At 35.0% G+C, this 20,106-nt stretch overlaps 1 protein-coding gene across 1 annotated transcript in view; it reads left to right on the forward strand.

Moving 5' to 3' along the window:
- LRP1B (LDL receptor related protein 1B) overlaps positions 1-20,106 on the forward strand; it is a 1,985,448-nt gene that overhangs the window by 1,312,234 nt on the left and 653,108 nt on the right. Inside the window, exons 24-27 of the mRNA XM_044242553.1 lie at positions 7,314-7,511; positions 8,946-9,150; positions 17,902-18,066; positions 18,576-18,820. Coding sequence (XP_044098488.1) covers positions 7,314-7,511; positions 8,946-9,150; positions 17,902-18,066; positions 18,576-18,820 — 813 coding nt within the window. The remainder of the gene's footprint in view (positions 1-7,313; positions 7,512-8,945; positions 9,151-17,901; positions 18,067-18,575; positions 18,821-20,106) is intronic.

A 20,106-nucleotide genomic window follows, 5' to 3' on the forward strand; every position in this document is an offset into this window, starting at 1 on the left:
TATCTCTCCTTCTATTTTCAATGATAGCCTAGCTGGATATAGTATTCTTGGCTGCATGTTTTTCTCATTTAGTGCTCTGAGTATATTATGCCAGTTCTTTCTGGCCTGCCAGGGCTATATGGATAAGTCTGCTTCCAATCTGATATTTTTAACATTTTACATTACAGACTTCTTTTCCCGGGCTGTTTTTAGGATTTTCTCTTTGTCACTAAGACTTGTAAGTTTTACTATTAGATGACAGGGTGTGGACCTATTCTTATTGATTTTGAGGGAGATTCTCTGTGCCTCCTGGATTTTGATGCTTGTTCCTTTTGCCATATTAGGGAAATTCTCTACAGTACTTCACTCCAATATACCTTTTGCCCCTGTCTCTTTCTTCTTCTTCTGGAATCCCAATTGCTGTTTGGTTTTTTTGTTTGTTTGTTTTTGTTTTTGTTTTTTTTTTAGAAAAAAAAATTTTCAAGACTTTATTTATTTATTTGACAGAAAGAGATTACAAGTAGGCAGAGAGGCAGGCAGAGAGAGAGGAGGAAGCAGGCTCCCTGCTGAGTAGAGAGCCTGATGTGGGGATCGACCTCAGGACTCTGAGATCATAACCTGAGCCGAAGGCAGAGGCTTTAACCCATTGAGCCACCCAGGCGCCCCAATCCCAATTGTCCTAATATTGTTTCCTCTTATGGTATCACTTATCTCTCTAATTCTCCCCTTGTGGTCCAGTAGTTGTTTGTCTCTCTTTTGTTCACCTTTATTCTCTGTCATTTGGTCTTCTCTATCACTATTTCTCTTTTCTGCCTTATTTATCCTATCAGTAAGACCCTCTGTTTTTTGATTGCACCTCATTAATAACTTTTTTTGATTTCAGCTAGGTTAGATTTTAGTTCTTTTATTTAGGGATCTTATTTCTCCAGACAGCATTTCCTTAATATCTTCCATGCCTTTTTCGAATGCAGCCAGCACCTTGAGAATTGTCATTCTGAGCTCTGGATCTGACATATTACCAATGTCTGTATTGATTAGGTCCCGAGCTGTTGGTACTGCCTCTTGTACTGTTTTTTTGTGGTGAGTTTTTCCGCCTTGTCTTTTTATCCAGATAAGAATATATGAACGAGAGAATAAGACACTTAAAGAATGGCAAAGATCCCAGACGAATGTACACTATTCAAATCAGAAGAGACTCCCAAATTGGGGGGAGAAAAGAACAAGGGTAAAAATAAGCTTTAAAAAATTTAAAAAACATTTAAAAATATATGTGTATAAATTAGTCTGGTGAATAGAACAGAGCCACCCACTTGACTTTGGGTGGTATTTTGGTCTCTTAGAAGAAACTACCTCCCAAAATTTTAAAGAAAAAAAAAAAAACTAACACATATAGAAAAATAAGGGTAAACATGATGAAGGGATGGAATATGACTGTAAAGATGAAAATTTTAAAAACGTCTAAAAAAGGAATTGATAAGTTGGTTGGAAAAAGAAAGAAAAATAAAGTGGAGATAATTTGGTCAGGCTGGAAACTAGAAAAAAGCCCTGTGCTAGATTTAGGGTATATTTTGATCTATTAGAAGAAATTGTATACCATAAATTTTTAGAAGGAAAAACCCTGTATGAATGCAAAAAATAAAGTTAAATACAATGAAGGATAAAATATGACTTTTGGTTTTGTTAACTGTTTCCTTTGCTGTGCAAAAGCTTTTGATTTTGATGAAACCATGAGAGACTATGGACTCTGAAAAACAATCTGAGGGGTTTGCAGTGGCGGGGGGGTGGGAGGTTGGGGTACCAGGTGGTGGGTATTATAGAGGGCACAGCTTGCATGGAGCACTGGGTGTGGTGAAAAAATAATGAATACTGTTTTTCTGAAAATAAATTGAAAAATAAAAAAAAAAAATATGACTATAATAATCAAGGTTTAAAAAGATTTTTTTTTTGGAAAGGTATTGTTAAGATAATCTAGTTAAAAATTGTTAAAAGAGGAAAGAGAAAAGTTAAAATAAAAATTAGAATAAGAAAAAATAAAATTAAAAAAATTAATTAACTTTGCAAGACTAAAGGATCATGGTAAGAAAGACTTGAAATTCCATGCTTTGCTTTACCCTCCTCTGGGTTTCTGCTGTTCTCCTTCATCAGTGAGATTGGTCTTGGCTGGATATTCTTGCTGATCTTCTGGGGGAGGGACCTGTTGTGATTCTCAAATGTCTTTGCCCGAGGCAGAATTGCACTGCCCTTGCCAGGGCTGGGCTAAGTAATCTGCTCATGATGGCTCTTGGGAGCTTTTGTTCCCTGAATGCTTTCTGTAGAGCTCTGGAAGACAAGAATGAAAATGGCAGATTTCCAATCTCTGGCCCAGAGGAGCCAAGAGCTTGGGATCCCACTCCTCAGTGCACCCTTGAGAAAAGCACTCAGTCACTCCTGTCTCCCTGGTCTCCTCCCGGAGGACTGTGCTCCTAGCTCACCTGGCCTGTGACCAAGCACTTGTGTCTCTGGCACACAGCCCTGTTTGGAGTCTCCAAACCCAGCAGATTCCTGCTGCTCTGCTTTTCCAGCGGATGAAGGTGAATCTCCCCAGATCTGCCACTTGTGAGGTCCCTGCTCAAAGAGCAGCGGTTTGACTGTGCCATGGATCACAGTTTAAGGTAACTCTAAGCGAAGAGCTCATTGCTCAGCTCCATCTCTGTAGTCGGCTTCCCCACTCTGAAACCTGTGAGCTCTGCTACACTCAGACACCCCCGATCCTTCTGTGACCCTGTGGCACCTGAGACCACAGTGTCCCGGTGAGGGCTCCACCCCTGCTTAGTCTCTGGAGTGATGTCCCTCAGTGGAGCAGACTTCTAAAAATTCTGATTTTACTGGTCCCTCCTATCTGTAGTCTATCTTCCCCTAACTTTGGCTTCACTTCTCTGCATGTCCTACCTTATAGGAAGTGGTTGATTTTCTGTTTCTAGAATTCTTCAATCTCCTGTTGGGTTTATAGGTGTTCAGAGTGGTTTGATAACTATCTAGCTGAACTCCTGCGACCTGATGTCATCTCAGTCTGATACTCCCTCACCATCTTGACTCCCTAGTCACACTTTTTTAATGTAATCTTTAGAGCCTAGTATTATTTTTAAAGAAAAGTATTTGTCATTTTTATTCATCACAGGAAATTTACAAATTAATTCAGGCAGAAGTAAGTTCTTTGGGACATTATTTTTTTTCTTTTTTTTTTTTCTATTTAATAATATTACATGCCTTTCCACTTATTGAAGTCTTTATTTCTCTCACTGGTGTTTTAAAATTTATTTGTATAATCTTTGTATATTTCTTAATAATTTCATTCCCAAATTTCTTATCCTTTTTCATTGTTGTTGCTAGTATGTATTTGTTCTTTCTTTGTTTTGTTTTGTTCTGTTTCCATTTTGTCTTCTTGGTTGGTGGTTTTTTGTAGGAAAGTAGCGATTTTTGTCTAACAATCTGTGATCAATCCCTTTTCCACCCCTTGCCTCTGGCATCCATTGTTCTGTTTTCTGTCTCTATTGTTTTGCCTTTTCAAGATGTCATAGCAATGGAATCATTTCATCTGTAGACTTTTTTTTTTTAAGGTTTTAATTAGTTGTTAAAGAGAGATAGAAAGAGAGAGAAACAGGCATAGGGAGAGGCAGGGTCCCTGCTGAGCAAGGAGCCAGATGCAAGATTGGGATCATAATCTGAGCTGAAGGCATATGCTTAACCAACTTAGCCACCCAGTCATCCCACCTCTATAGAGTTTTGAACCTGGCTCCTTTCACTTAATGTATTACATGCCTGTTTGTTTCTTCATTCAGATTCTCATCAGTCTTTAGGGTGCTGATGGGCCCAGAGAAGTTTTTGAGACCAAGCTATTATTTCCATCCTCTTTTTCCAAAAAATAATTATGGGATTTTCCCTTTAGTTATGCTAGCTCCTTTGAGATTGTGCTCTGCCATGATTTTTTTTTTTTTTAATAGCTGCAGCTATCGGCATCCTCTTTCAGAAACTGTCCATATTTTGAAGACATTCATCAGTGCATCCTCTAACACTGTGGTGTTTTTTTACAGATGTCTTCCAGTATTAGTGGAAGTGGAACTTGGCATTTCTTTTCCTTCTTTCTTTCTTTTTTTTTTTTTAAATTATTTCCTTTTTCTGGTGTGATTTTCTAAGGAAGAGGCAGCACATTATTGCTTTGCAATTTTGAAACTCTATGTCCCTTAGTAACTATTAAATATAAATTTTTCTAGCAAGTAGCTGCTGCACTTTTAATTTACTACTTAACTAAGGGCAAACTATAAGCCAAAGGATGGGGAAGCTCTTCAGAACTGAAATGTCACCAGCTTTGGCACATGCTAAGAAATATTCAACTCCCTTTTGGTATATTATCATTCCAGCCTTTTCTCTTATGCAATATCTCTTTTGCTTATTCCTTTGGGAAATCTTTGAAATTTAAGACTTATAATAATAGTTAAATATTTATTGAGATATTAAGTATCCAACTTTTAATTATCAATTTTCCTGATAACTCAGTATGTTACATATTTTATAAATAAAAAAGTATTGAGGATCAGAAAGTCTCAAATGTACACAGCCAATTACTAGAAGGGCTCTGTTTTAAATCCTCATTTTGTGACTTCAAATCTATTACTTTTTGACTACCTCACAGTTACCTCCATATTTATATTCGCTGTGATGATTTTGAGATTATTAAACAAATGTATCTGCATTATTTAACTGGATTCTGGTAACAACAATTTAAGTTAAATTTAAAGGAGGTTATCATTAACTCCATTTTACACTAAAGATCTTTTTTGAAAAAAGATAAAGAAATTTTCAAAGGTAAGCAGTTGTTTCATAGAACTGATTTGCACAAGGCATCCTAATCCTAATACCTAATAATTAAGTATTCTCCCTTTAAAATAACTGTACATCCAATAGAACCATTTTCTATACTTCAAAAACACTAAATTCTGGGTTTAAAATTTTATGAGTATTTGTTCTATTGGGAGCTGTTTGGCACTAGTTGTTTAATACATGTTTAGTATTTTATATCAGTTAGCTACTGTCACAGTAATGTTGTGCAGTAAAAACCATAATACTGTGCAATAAATTACCACAAGACCTGTAAGATCACAACAATATACATAATTATTGTTCACAAGATCTCAGGCCTTCAGATTAGTTCCTGTGGCCTTGGTTGGACTTACTTAAACTATGCTTTCAGCTTCAGGTAAAGTAGATGGCTCTACTGATCATTGTTGGGCTCTGTCCCATGGTAACTATAAGCTGGTTGCTTAAGATGGAATCAGTTTCAATCTGTTCATTGAAAACACATTTACTTAATGTTCTAGGCAGAACTCACTGAAGTAGATTCTTGCTCAGTTGGTGGAGGTGGGGCAGACTAGTAATTTCCCTACACCAACAGCAGGCAGCCTAGGTTAGCACTGTTCTAAATCTAAGACCTGGTATGAATTGTGTCCTTCCTGGTGTTTGATATTAGACCCATCATAATGGACTAAGCAAACAAGATCCCTGTTTTTGTTTTAAGATTTTATTTATTTATTTGACAGAGAGATCACAAGTAGGCAGAGAGGCACGCAGAGAGAGAGAGAGAGAAAAGCAGGCTCTCTGCTGAGCAGAAAGCCTGATGCGGGGCTCGATCCCAAGACACTAAGACCATGACCTGAGCCGAAGGCACAGTCTTAACCCACTGAGCCACCCAGGTGCCCCAAGATCCCTGTTTTAATAAAACATATAAACCAGTGAGGAAGGTAGATGTCAAACAAATAAATAGTGATTTTAAAATATACTTCAGGGGCACGTGGGTGGCTCAGTGGGTTAAAGCCTCTGCCTTCAGCTCAGGTCATGATCCCAGGGTCCTGGGATCGAACCCCACATCAGGCTCTCTGCTCAGCACGGAGCCTGCTTCCTCCTCTTTCTCTGCCTACTTGTGATCTCTGTCTGTCAAATAAATAAATATATATATTTAAAATAAATAAATATATATATTATATATATATTTAAATCTATATTTATAAATAAATAAATAAATAAATATATATATATATATATATATATACACACACACACACTTCAAAGAGAAAAAAAATAGTTTTGGAGATATAAAATAATAAAAAAATGGTCTTTATTGGGAAACTGACCAGGAAAGACCTCTCTGAGGGATAAAGATTAGGAAGAAGAGTAAAACTGATTGCAGTTGACAAAAAATAAGTTCAAACTGAGTTGGAGTTAAATGCATTGACTTACATATATGAAGTGTGTGATATGTATAGGGAATATTAAGGAAGGAACTAAGGGATAATTACAACTACGGATTTGAACATCCTTAGCCTGGGGACTTGAACCTCCCCAGACCATTGCTGCTTCCTTCTCTGTGTCTTTTTTCTCTTCTACTATCATATTACAAGTAGACTTATACAAACTGTAAAGGTATAGACACTGGCATTACTAGGCTTAGACATCTGTGATCTTAGAAGAAAAGACACTCTTTACCCTTAGCTTGAAATATTCTCTTGAAGTTTGGAGACCCATTAGCCTGATTTAGATCTCACATCGACCTTTTGAGCCAATCACCATGGAAAGAGATGATGGTACTTAGACTTAAAATAGGAAAACAAATTTTCCTAAAAGAAAGCCCAAAGGAATTGTACTAACATGGAAATGGGGGGAAATTGTAAACTTGGGTCCCCTCCCACAAAATGTATATTCATCAAGCAAAATTCGTGTCTAACTCATCTTAGTATGTCCAATAGTAATTAGCACATTTCCAAATTGATAATGTAATTTTAGTAAATGTCAGACTGTGGAGAAAGCCATCATCTACTCTCTTATAGGGAGTGCACTCTAAGACCGTAACTCTCTTCAAAGAAATCCTTTTTTATTGGATCTCTTTCCTTTACAGAGCTGTAGGCTTGTGATGGGTTAAGAGTAGCAGAACTCATTTAATCAACTCTTAGCTATTCCTTTGTTGATGTTTCCGTGGTTTAGATTGTCAGCTGAAGTTCCACTAAGATAGAAAACCCCCATTTGTCTTGGAATTCAAGTAATTCTGTGTTCTTTAATCAGAATCAAATGTAGAAAGATCCAAGGAATAAAAACATATTTATACCTTATTTTAATGAATATATATAAGCCTAAAATGTTCAAGTTTTTTATGAATGTTGGATTAAAAGAAATTGCTCCTGGAATACAGAGAGTTATATAATAAATTGTGCTTGTAAATAATTGGACTTGACCTCAAAGTGCTTTATCCTACTTATGAAAGCATATAAATATTTTTATAAGCCTATTAAAAATAAATTTATTTTCAGATCCCTTTGAAGCATTCATCATCTTTTCTATTCGTCATGAGATCAGAAAGATTGATCTTCATAAAAGAGACTATAGTCTACTTGTTCCTGGGTTGAGAAACACAATAGCACTTGATTTTCACTTCAATCAAAGTTTGCTTTATTGGACGGATGTTGTAGAAGACAGGATATACCGGGGCAAGCTTTCTGAAAGTGGAGGTAATTTTTAACTGAAAATTCTATAAAAATATGCTGTAATCAGATGGGATTTAGATCAATCTTTGCATTTTCATCCTTTGCCTTCTCCCTCATATATGTAAAACCAGGGATGTCAAGTTTATGTGTGAAAATATATTGAGGGAGGGGAATGAATGATGGGAGCCTGTGCTAGGCATACAATTTTCAAATTGTGAGCTTTTCCTTGGACATTTGGTAAAGAAAAGTACTTATAAGAAATAACTACTGCCTTCCACATACTAGCAGGCATAATGTTTGTGAGTAAAATGTTTTATTTTGTCCGCAAAATTTCAACATACAATGAATTGTCCCAAAGATCACTAATATGAACCAAATGTTTTTATCACAGCTTGACTTAATTCTTTTGTCTAATGTACACTTCTTAAGTAGCAAGGCTCTGAGATAAATATATGTAATAATCATTTTGGAAACGTTGGTTCTTTGTAGCATTCCAAAGTCCCGGTGTTTCTATAAAAATCTGAATTTCTCCTTAAGTCACATTTGCAATTTTGGAAAAATGATAATAAACATGTGATTCACCTGTGAATTTGTGTCTGTGGCATATTGCAAGAGACTGATTTCAACTGATGGATTTAGATCCTTGGGCTTAGATGATTAAAAAAAAAAAGTCTGTTAAAATGTCTAACAAAAACACTGGCACAAAAAAAAAGAAAAAAAAAACACTGGCAATGTCATAAACTATTAAGAGTTATTCTATTAGAAAAAATATTTTGATTACAAAAGAAATTAAAAAGTGGATAAATAGATCATTAGTGGACATTACCAAATTGTTTATTTTAATTTAGACCAAACTAATGCCTTCCTCTCTTATTTGTAATCATGTTATATTGTGTAAGTCTTATGGTCCCAGAAGGGGCAGGAATGTGATTTGAGGCTTATCTTTATTAAGGGTAAGTGCAGTAAAGTCATCTTATTTATCATGCTTCAGAAAAGGGTGGCTACTGACTAGCTATAATGCATGTTGCCCCAGAGGGGCATTTTCTCTTTATTCTACCCCTGAAGATCAATGTTGATACTAAATTGCACTAATTTTAACTAGCACATCATTCTTATTCCCCAAATCCTGTGTCCTATTTCAAAAGTCAGAAACAAGAAATATAATTTTTTGAAATCTAAACATTATTGTTTAGCCTTAAAGTTATTCAAAAATTCGATTGCACTGTCACTGAAAGGGCTTAAGAAATTAAAGATTTCTGGTAGGAAAGATCAGTAATTCTAAATTTGAAGTCTTAGTTTTCATGCCAGGTAACACGTTTGCACTCTATCTTTGAAACTCAATATAATACTTCAAAACTCTGTGCTGCTGGTAAGTAGGCCTTGTGTGTGTGTGCACGCCTAACACATTCATTGAATGGGTACAAGTATTAGTTTCCTTTTTTTTTTTTTTTTTTGTAGGGGTCAGTGCAATAGAAGTGGTTGTGGAGCATGGCTTGGCTACCCCAGAAGGACTGACTGTCGACTGGATAGCAGGCAATATATACTGGATAGACAGCAATCTGGACCAAATTGAAGTCGCCAAACTTGATGGCTCCTTAAGAACTACACTTATTGCTGGAGCCATGGAACACCCCAGGGCCATTGCTTTGGACCCAAGATATGGGTAAAGAAGTTTGCCTTTTACAGATTCATTTTGGCATAAAAAATAATCTTTTAAATGAATACTGAATTCAATTATCTCATAAATTATGAGTCAGATTGCTTATTTTGAGCATGCACATATATGTTTATATATGTATAATTATGTATATTTATGTCTAATGTATGTCTACATCTATATATATTATATATATAACATATATATAATTAGTTTAAGTTTATTAGCATAAATTTCTTTATAAGATTGCTTACATAGGTATCTTTAGAGGATAGAAATATCTTTTTTCTAAATATGGGCACTAAGCCCTATTGAAAGCTATTGCAACTCAATTTTGAAGCAGTAATTTAATGGATTTCTCTGTGACGTGTCAAAGAGATGCTATAATTATTTCTAATGGTTCCAAACCACAGGACCAGTCTCTGGTACAAATAGTCATAGATGTTAATTGCACCACCTCTTGTGTATTTTATAAGTACTTGGAGTCAGTTTAAAAGAAAATTAGTATAAGGTTGAAGGAATCCAATGATGAGACACTGACTATTGGAGTGTTGGAAAGACAAGGCACATGATTCTTGAAAACAAGGTCAAATGTTGAGTAACTCAGCTAATTGACTCCGGTGTTCCCTTGTGTGTTCCTCTGTGAAAGAGCAGAAGAGAGACAAGAAAGCCCTGGAAAACAAGGGTTCCAATTTCTATTCGCTCACTTATTCTCCGGAGAATCCTCTTAACTCTATTATCTTCCTTTAAATTTCAGTTTTTTCTTTCATAAATCAGGGATGATACCTTTATCATTTGGTTGTTTTTGAGGAGATGGTGAATATGTGGAAGACAAGATTTAAGTGATATAGATGAGAATACTGTCATTACTGTTAATTATTTATTTCCTTGGTAATTATTTTACAAATCCAAAACCATTGTCAAGGCTAAAGGTTAGCAGATCAGAATTTTTTAAAAACTCATTTTTATTTTGATTAATTTATTTTTTTGTCTCTGTACCTTCAAGTAATACAAAGTCCAGGGAACACCAATGAGGAAGGAGAATCAGCCAGGAATGCAGAAGAGAGAAAAGAAAGCCTGTGTTTAAGTCACCTTCCTGACCACAATTTCTGGTGCTCTGGTTTATGCCGAAGTATAGAAATCAATGGTTTAGGAAGTCTGCTTGTTCTTTTCTTTAATTCATACACAGAAATTAAAGGACCAAAGTAGCTTGCCTAGAACAGGGCTCCAAATAGGCAACTCTTATGTTTGCTTTACCTCTACATTGTTTTAAATTTATTTATTACTTGTCCAAACTTAAAATATTAAGGCATTTTTGTATACAGTCCTGGATTTCTGGCTGCTTTTGAAAAAAAACAGAGATCTGGCAGCAAGGAGCAAAGCAGTAGCTGTATCTTTTACCTTAGAAGTGGGTTCTCTTATTTATACAGTCTACATTTTGCCCATTTTATTTACTAATTCCTATAATAACAGTTCACTGGGAAGAGATATATTATATTTAGTGAAAAATTCATTTTTTAAGAACAGACTATTTCTGAAATTACAGCTAACTTCTTGATTCTGACCCTTTACTTCCCATAAAATTTCATTATCAACAGGGGTTTTACCCTCAATGTAACAACTACCAGTGAGGAATTTTCACCTACTAGACCTAAGTTGTAGTACCTTATACACAGGGGAAACTTTCTGTAGAACGGAAAGTGATATTTTGGAGAAAGTTGTGGTTTTAGCTTATACACCAATACGGTAGAAAAGTTGTGAGTGCTTTCAAATTACAGATGGCATATAGAGAGAAAAACAAGATCCAACAAAAAGGACAAAATAGGCATATGGAAAGCTCTGAAAATAGTCTGACCGAACAAAGCATTAGGTCTGGGAGTTGAAACTTTATTTTCTACAGCTTTGAACTGACAATGCTTAGGATAAAATTATTTATCTCACTTTTGCAGAGGATCCTACCTAAGAGGAGGAAAAAAAAAATAGAGATATAGCACATCATGGACAAATACTATTTAAATGAAAATATCAGATAGTATTCCAGTGACATAAGATCTTCAGAAGTAATATACCCTCTAAGAGTTGAAAGTTAGTGTAGAATGCCAGCATCTGAGTAGGAAAACATGACAATGTTTCTGAGAAAGTTGATGCCTTCTATTACTAATTGCTACTATGAAATTGTACAGCTGATTAAAATAATTACAATTGTGGTAATTTTTTTCTTAAAAAATGAGTGAAAAAATATACACAAAAATCCTTTTTGATATGAGTAATCAAAGCTCAGAAGGTAGTACTAATTCATACAACTCTAGGAAGAAATTGAAAGGTTGATAAGTTTGGGTGTCATGAAAATAATAGGATTTTTATTGCTAAAAATTATCCTACAGTGCACTGATACAATTAAGATATGAAGTTCACATAAACACCTCTAAAACCCAGCTGTAGCAATTAAAATTAAAAATGCAATGCAAATATGAAAATATTTTCAGGTTTGGGATACTTTATTAAAAAGTCCATAATTATTTTTAAACATTGGACCTTACATAAGGTAGGCTGAGAGCATAGTAAAAATACATATAAGCATGCAAACTCACACACATACAGTGAACTGCAAAGCAAAGCACAAGAAAAGAAACACTGAAAAATAATTTAATTTGATTTTAACTCCACTTAGGGGTTCCTTGGTTGAGTGACTGCCTTTGGCTCAGGTCATGATCTTGGAGTCCTCTTAATCAAGTTCTGTGTCAGGCTCCCTGCTCTGTCTCCTTCTCCCTCTTACTCTCCCCCTTCTCATGCTCTTTCTCACTCTCTCTCAAATAAATAATACTTGAAAACAAACTAAAAAACTCCACTTACTGCCTTCGTGTTATCTGTTCAGATAGAAACATAAAATTTCTCCCTATTTCTTAAAAAATTCAAGAAATACATAAAAAAGGTGTGAATCAAAATTGAAAGGCGCTCCAAAGAAACTTAAACTTCTTTTAAAAATAGGTATATTGGGGTAAGTCTACTGAATAATTTTTTTAGAATTATGGTTTCTGTAAATTCTATTACTTTCCTACCACATCATAAGCTCTCTAATGGTAAACAAAATCTAATGGCAAGACATGGTTCCATGTCTATGAAATCCTCCCCCACTCCTAGTATATAAAATTGTGCTGAATATGTTTGTTAAATAAATTAATACAAGCATATTCATACACTTTTTGTTAACATGTAACTTAAAAAACTCAAGGATAAACCTGAAAGGGAGAAGTATAGAGTAAAAGACAGCTAAGGGGTAAATACTATAAACTTTGTTTCCAATAGCAAGTGAATGAACAAGTTTGCAAACAGCCACTTCCCTCCCTCAGCATAGCTGAGGAAAAACAAAAAGAACAATAACAAAAAACAACAACAATAACAACAACAAAATGAGCAATAACATTAGGCCAAGAAGACAGGCTTACATCATGTGAATTTCCTTCAGCTCTCAAGGTCCTTTGTGACCTTTTTTTTACAGATGCCAAGAAACAAATGTTTTAAATCAACTGCTTTGCTTCCCAGGCATAAAATTCACAGGTCTTCATTTTACATTATAAAACATATTTGCCATCATGCCACATCCCTTTAATATTCTGGGTTTTGACCCAATATACAAAGTGACAAGTTATTCCAAGACGGTAAATGGAAGTCTTGGGGAGGAGCCAGTTTTCTCTCATTCCTTTTTAAGGGAATATAGTTATTACTAAGGTGACTTGAATGAGTCCATGAATCTCCCCTGAACCTCAAGCTTAGTATTAGGGAGGAAGAAGTACCAGGGAGTTCCCAATTTATAGGGCATTCGCTTTGGGTCTTGAAATGTCTTTGCCTTTGTACTTGTGCAGCTGCATGGGGTCCTCCTGCTCCACTGTGTGTTTAGATTTTATTTGTCAGAATAACTGGGCTCTGCTATAGCAATTGCAATTTGTGAAAGTAGATAGAGCAGTTGTGAAGATTAGTGAAACATCAAAATAAAATTTTAATTTTATCTGGGAATGTTCTTAAATGAAACTAATAAAGATGTTGTTGCTTTTAGAAGACCTAAAGATTATAGATAAGTATCCTTGTTTTTTGCCAAGATCATTTATTTTCACCTTCTGCAGCTTGACCTGATAGATGATAATGGCCCTTTCATGCCTGTAATGATACAAGTTGTTCATGGTCCATTGACCCAATTTAATCCTGATACACACTAACTCATGAATGCAGGAACTGTAGAATCACTAGACTGTAGTCTCTTTTTTAAAAGCAATTGTGGCTGAATATTTCCATACGTCCTGTACGAAGAGATATTCAGCCTTTGTATATTTCAAGAAATAATTCAATCATTGAAATGCTAATACATTTTAACCATAAAAAGAAAGTAATAAGGGGGAAATGATTCTTTTAAAATACCACACTATAAAGTATACAAAAGAGTGCCTAGAATTTTATGAAACAATGATCCTTGAAATCAACTTTTTAAGTTGATTGTAAACTGACTTATGGTGAAGTTAAGAACACTTTTAGGAGAACTAATTCTAAAACATATTCTTTTATAAAAAGTATTGGAAACTTCCCCACTTGAATTGATGAAAGATTAGGACCATTGTGAGCATTATAGAAGAAAGAGCTTAATGCTGCTATGTTTAGTGATGAAATGAAGGAATCACTTTAGAATGTCTCAAATCATCCCAAGCTATGCTTTTATGGTCCAGTGGAAACACATACTTGAGAGTTTACAGTGCCTACTCTGGTAAACCTATAATATAGAACGCAGAATTGTAGAGTTACTGATGTGTGTATTGGAATATTTACAACCACATAAGGCAGAACTATGTAGAAAGAAGAGAGACACCAGTTTTCCACTTGTTATTGAGGCAAAAGACAAAACTCAGAAGTCTTTGGGTCATCAATCCAGAGTGTGAATTACAGCCTTGCCTAGATCTCATGGTGGCTTATCCATAGATATTCAGACTAGCTATCATTCTCAAATTCATTGTTTGTTTTCAGTGATTATTTTTCCTAATCATTTTTAAGCTTGCAAATATCTCTACTCTACCTTGTCTGTCAAGATACCACATCAATTTGATTGATGCTGTATTGGTCTTGTTTCTCATTTTAAATCTTAGTTTTAAAATCCTAAGTGTAAAGGGAAACTGACCACAATCTGCTGTCAGTGAAAAGATGCATGCATCCCAAATTAAATTTGAAGTGAGACACTTAATACACCTCATTCATTGTTTTAAAGACATTCAACTACTTAACAGAATAGCCTACCGCCTTTATATTAAATCTTTGTTCCATTTTCCCTTTATGGCAACATATTGTATATTAGGTAATTTATAAGTAATATGTGTATGGGTATATACATGATAGTTTTTTTCTCATATTAATCTTTAAAAATTAGTCTTTTTAGAAAAATGATTTCTAGCTATAAAATATTATTAATATCCTCTGGTATTTTTAATATTCTTAAAAATTATCTATTTTATTAATTTTGAGTTATCTGCAGTTTTAAACTTTTATTATAGAAATTTTTAAATACAGAAAATAGAATGAATTACATATTAAACTTCTTCATATTTATTACCAAGCTTCAACAGTTATCAATACGTTATCCCTGATACATTACTTTGTTCTATCCTTTCTCAGAAGTTTACTTAATTTATTCAAATATTGGTGATTAAAGAATGAATAATTTGGATATTATTTTTCTGAATATTATCCCATAGCAGGACCAGGAAACTCCTCTAATGCTGCCCATGAAACTAAAACTTCCTTTGAGAGACACTCTTTGAGATAAACCCAATCTTACAACTTCCTCCTCTGAATCCTTTACTTGTGGCTTTGACTTATAAAACATTCTACTTTCACATACATGCTGCTGTGACATTTAAACGTTGACAATAGTATTAATTCTCTTTCTGTCTCTCCTTCTCTCCATTTCTTTAAAAATTTGGGAATACTTAAAAATTTTGCATTTAAAAAATAAATCTTATGACTATGTGTGGGTGGCACGCTCGTGGAAGCACAAGTCTTTTCTGTGACCTAGTCATCCTTTGTGCTAGATTGCTTACATCCAGGACCTCACCAAATGCTCCTGGTAAGTGTGTACAATTAGAGTTTTTACTTACAGATGAGAAAATGGAGTCTGAGATTAAATATTCTGGAGAAAGTTTACAGATACCAGTCTTGATCCCAAGTTAGTCTGACATAGAAACATATTGGCATAATTATTTGGTAATATTTTGAGGCTGCCAGGTGCTTCAGAACTATCTATGAGCTGTCACTCTTATCAAGGATATCTACATCTTCCTTCTCTCTTCACCATAGTCCTTTTTTTTAAAAAGATTTTATTTATTTATTTGACAGACAGAGATCACCAGTAGGCACAGAGGCAGGCAGAGAGAGAGGAAGGGAAGCAAGCTCCCCGCTGAGCAGAGAGCCCAATGTGGGGCTCGATCCCAGGACCTAGGATCGTGACCTGAACTGAAGGCAGAGGCTTTAACCCACTGAGCCACCCAGGCATCCTTCACCATAGTCTTTTAACACACATACTTACTAAATTTATTACATAATGTATTGAATTGTGTTTTATTCATTTCGTATTTCAAATTCCTCTGTCCTAAAGACTATATATTTCTCAAAAATTCAAGTCATGGTATTTAGTTTACATCACTCCATATCTCCTTACATAAACATAATATAGATAATATTTTAAAAAAAGAAGAAGATATCTTGAATTGTATTTTGAATTTTGTTCCAGAGGATTATTTTATTTTCCAAGGTAATCTACCACATTCATATACTTAAGGATCATTCAAAATACAGAAGAATGAAAAATAGCAAAATGATACATAATTATAGTGAAAAACAAGGGTACTTTTACCAGTAACTTTACCATTTCTCACCAAAATGTTGTCAGAGCTCATAATGGGAAAATTTACTGGACTGTCACTATCTCTCCAATCCTGTGAGTTCTCCCTTCCCAAATCACCACGCTACTCATTGGGTTCTCCTATGAAAATAGAAAAGGCAACTACAATTTATTGATTAGCAAACATGGCCTTATCATCTGCCAGATGTTTTCCCTTTCCTATTTTATTTAGTGACATGACATTAAAGAATTTGATGTTAAAAACATCAGAGCAGAAGTTAGGCTGCCCAGTTTTCCATCTCCCTCTGCCAATTGCTACCTGTGTAGCCCAAGTAATTTAACTTCTCTAAGTTTGTTCTCCCATCTCTAAAACATAGATAACTTTAGCCATAGCCTCATGATTGATTAAATGAGATAATCTATAAAGCTGAAAATAGTATTTTGGCTAACAATAGTATTTAACACATAGTAAGCACTTAAAAATATGGAGAGAAATTATGATTGTGGAGTTATTGTGTAACTGTATTAAATATACCATAGAAACATGCACCAGCAGTTTAAACCACTGTCAATTGAACATAAAACATCCATTGCCTAATAGGCTTAAAAATCAAATGCAGGACATGAGGCACTTAATGACGATTGTCTCTAACTGTTTATACACCATGAATTTGTAGAGTCTCAAATAGTATTTGGTTTAAAAAAGATGATATTTAACATATGAAAAATGGTGTTTTAACAATCTCATGTTTATATATATGAAAGTATAATGATTTCCTCTGTTTTCCTTCTATATCTTTTGTCATATGATCTATTTCATTGCTATGAAACCAAATATCATCTCTGTACTGATGATTTCCAAATTCATGTGTCCAGCCCTGCCTTATTCTCTGAACTTCACCCTGGCATACCACACAGCTTCCTGAACACTTCCTTTTGGATATCTTGAAATCTTAAGATTAAAAAAAAATGAAAGTAAACTTTTGATTCCTCCTCACACCCAACCACAGTTAATTCCCAGGTCTTAGAATCTGTTCCTCTTTCATTTTCTACATTTTACTTATGGATTCTCTGTGAACCCTCTTCCTTGCACTTACTCTGACTTTACTGAAACAAGAAACACAGTCACCTATGATTTATTCTCCACTTCATTTCCATATATTCAGTCATCAGATAGTCCTGGCAATTCCACCTCCAAATATACCTTGAATCCATTCACCTTTCTTCCCTTCCACTGCCAAACTCCAAACCACTGTCATCCTTGGCTGTTCCTTTAAAATGACCACCTGGTATACTCTTGCCTCACTATCATCTACTTATGTATGATACCATGTTTCACCCCTGTTTAAATATGCTTCCTAATCCCTTGGAATAAAATCCCAAATAATTGCCTTAGACTACAAAGCCCATTAGGTAGCACTCTTCAAATCCATCGTCTTTTACCTCCTTACTCACTACATTGGTCTTATTTCTATTCCTCAAATCACCCACTTTTTTTCCCCCATTAAGGCTTTCATATCTGCTGTTTATTCTGCTCATCATGCTCTTTATACTGTTCTACATATACTTTAGATACAATGTAAATACATCCTCCTCAAAGTCCTTTTTTCCCCTGATCACCTTCTCTAAGTGGATCACTTACCTACTATTCTCTCCCATAATGAAAATTTCCTTCAGCATATTTTAGAAGCTGGAATCATATATTCCTATGTTTATTTAGTCTGTTTTCTCCACTGGACTGTAAGCCCCAAGTGGGTAGATAATACATCTGTTTCTTTTGAGACTGTTTACCTGCCAGTGTCTAGCATCAAGTAGGCACTCAGTAAACCTTTGTGAACTCAATGGCTGAAGCAATAGCATTATTTTTTTTTTTTTTTCAGAATTCTTTTCTGGACAGATTGGGATGCCAATTTTCCTCGCATTGAATCTGCCTCCATGAGTGGAGCTGGAAGAAAAACCATCTACAAAGACATGAAAACTGGAGCTTGGCCTAATGGACTAACTGTGGACCACTTTGAAAAAAGGATAGTTTGGACAGATGCCAGGTGATCTTTTTCTTCTGTATTTTCTTTTTTTTTTTTTTTTAAGATTTTATTTATTTGACAGACAGAGATCACAAGTAGGCAGAGAGGCAGGCAGAGAGAGAGGAAGGGAAGCAGGCTCCCCGCTGAGCAGAGAGCCCGACGTGGGACTCGATCCCAGGATGCTGAGATCATGACCTGAGCCGAAGGCAGCGGCTTAACCCACTGAGCCACCCAGGCGCTTCTGTATTTTCTGTTACCTTTCTCAGATAGTATTTGTAAACTCAAAATGTACTCTAACATGCAAGTATTGTGAAATTGGTGGTGATATTTTGTTTGTTTTCATTATGATGGTGGTGATTTTTGTTTGTTTTTGTTATGATAGGCTTTTTTCTTCTTTCTACAAATCAGATACAGACTCATGAAGTATTTTTAATAAAATATTCTCTCTAGCATTTATCTAGGTAGTATGATAACACCACTGGACTATTTGAATAAGTTCCGATAAAATTAATGTATTTACATTTCTGTAGGTCAGATGCTATTTATTCAGCCCTCTATGATGGCACAGCCATGATAGAAATCATTCGAGGTCATGAATATCTTTCCCATCCCTTTGCTGTGTCTTTATATGGGAGTGAGGTCTACTGGACGGACTGGAGGACCAACACACTGTCAAAAGCCAATAAGTGGACAGGGCAGAATGTCAGCGTGATTCAGAAGACAAGTGCACAGCCATTTGACCTTCAGATATACCACCCCAGCCGTCAACCCCAGGGTAAGTGCTGGTAGTGAATTAACCACCCAGATAGTATTTTCACTTTAATCATATAATATTTGAACTGTAAAATATCTTTTATGCATTGTTATTAATATTTCATGTATATTGTGTTGTAGAAGTGATTCCAGCCTTTATTTTAATTAATACAAATTTTTTTCTTTTTTTTTTATTTCTTTCACATAGCAATAAGGAAATCTTAGAAATTAAGGGGTTTATACAAACTCCCACATTTTAAGTCACTGCTTGTATCAATAAAGGATACTGTGGGACGTTGTAGAAGGTCTTCAGATTTGGAATCTATCATCTGATTATGATCAGAAGATTAGATGAGAACACCAAGAACACACTGATATTTCTTTCCCCTAAATGATCCTTGTGAGCTACATTGGGAGGAGAAAGAATGGTGTATTTAAAAAAAAAATGGAGCATCTCCTTGAGCTTTTCTATTTTAAGAGAATTGAGATCACATGAGCCTGTGTGCCACCTCTCCCCATGTATTCAACATTTTGGTTCAATAGTAATCTCCATCTTGGCTTTGTGATTTCATTTCTTCTATCAATCCTTGCCTGCCTGACATTCTTACACTTCTTTCTCTTTTCTATTCTTACATTTCTTTTTCCTTTTGGTTTTTATTTTTTCCTGGATAGTATGGCTATTTGGTATAGCATCAGCTCATCATTTTATACCTCTTGGTGGAGACTTCCCCTTTACAATGTGTACCATAAACTATGAGAATCTCATTCCAATGTAAATAATGCTTCCTTATTATTAGCATGTTTTTACTTGAGACATATGATGCTCAGATGACAACTATTCCCTAGAGGTTATATTTTCTCCTTTTCTCTCTCTTTCAGTGTAGAGTACACAGATCTTCCACTCCCAGAAATGCATTGGTCTTATGGACCTCACTTCAAGGCTTATTTTAAATTTATGTTATATTCTTTACACCTAGATGTGACTAAAAATGCTCACCTCTGTGGTCTATAAATTCCACTTTATCCTTTTTCTTTTTCAATATTTGATCTTCATTCTCTATTGATACTATTACTTCTACCAAAATTTCCTCATCTGTAAAATTTTCTGTGCCTTCTCTTTGACAGAGTCTGATTGAATCTAGTTTCCTTCCTAGATACTTTCAATTTCTGTTTCAATTTTCTTACATAAGAGATCCTTCTTTGTCATGTGGGAGTTTCTATACACCATGTACTATGTGGGCAATCATGTTAATCCTTTTCTGTCACCTATAATTTGTTTGCTCTTTTCATTTTACAAATTTGTCCAAC

This window comes from Neovison vison, chromosome 3, assembly GCF_020171115.1.
Source record: "Neovison vison isolate M4711 chromosome 3, ASM_NN_V1, whole genome shotgun sequence".
Classification (NCBI taxonomy): Eukaryota; Metazoa; Chordata; class Mammalia; order Carnivora; family Mustelidae; genus Neogale; species Neogale vison.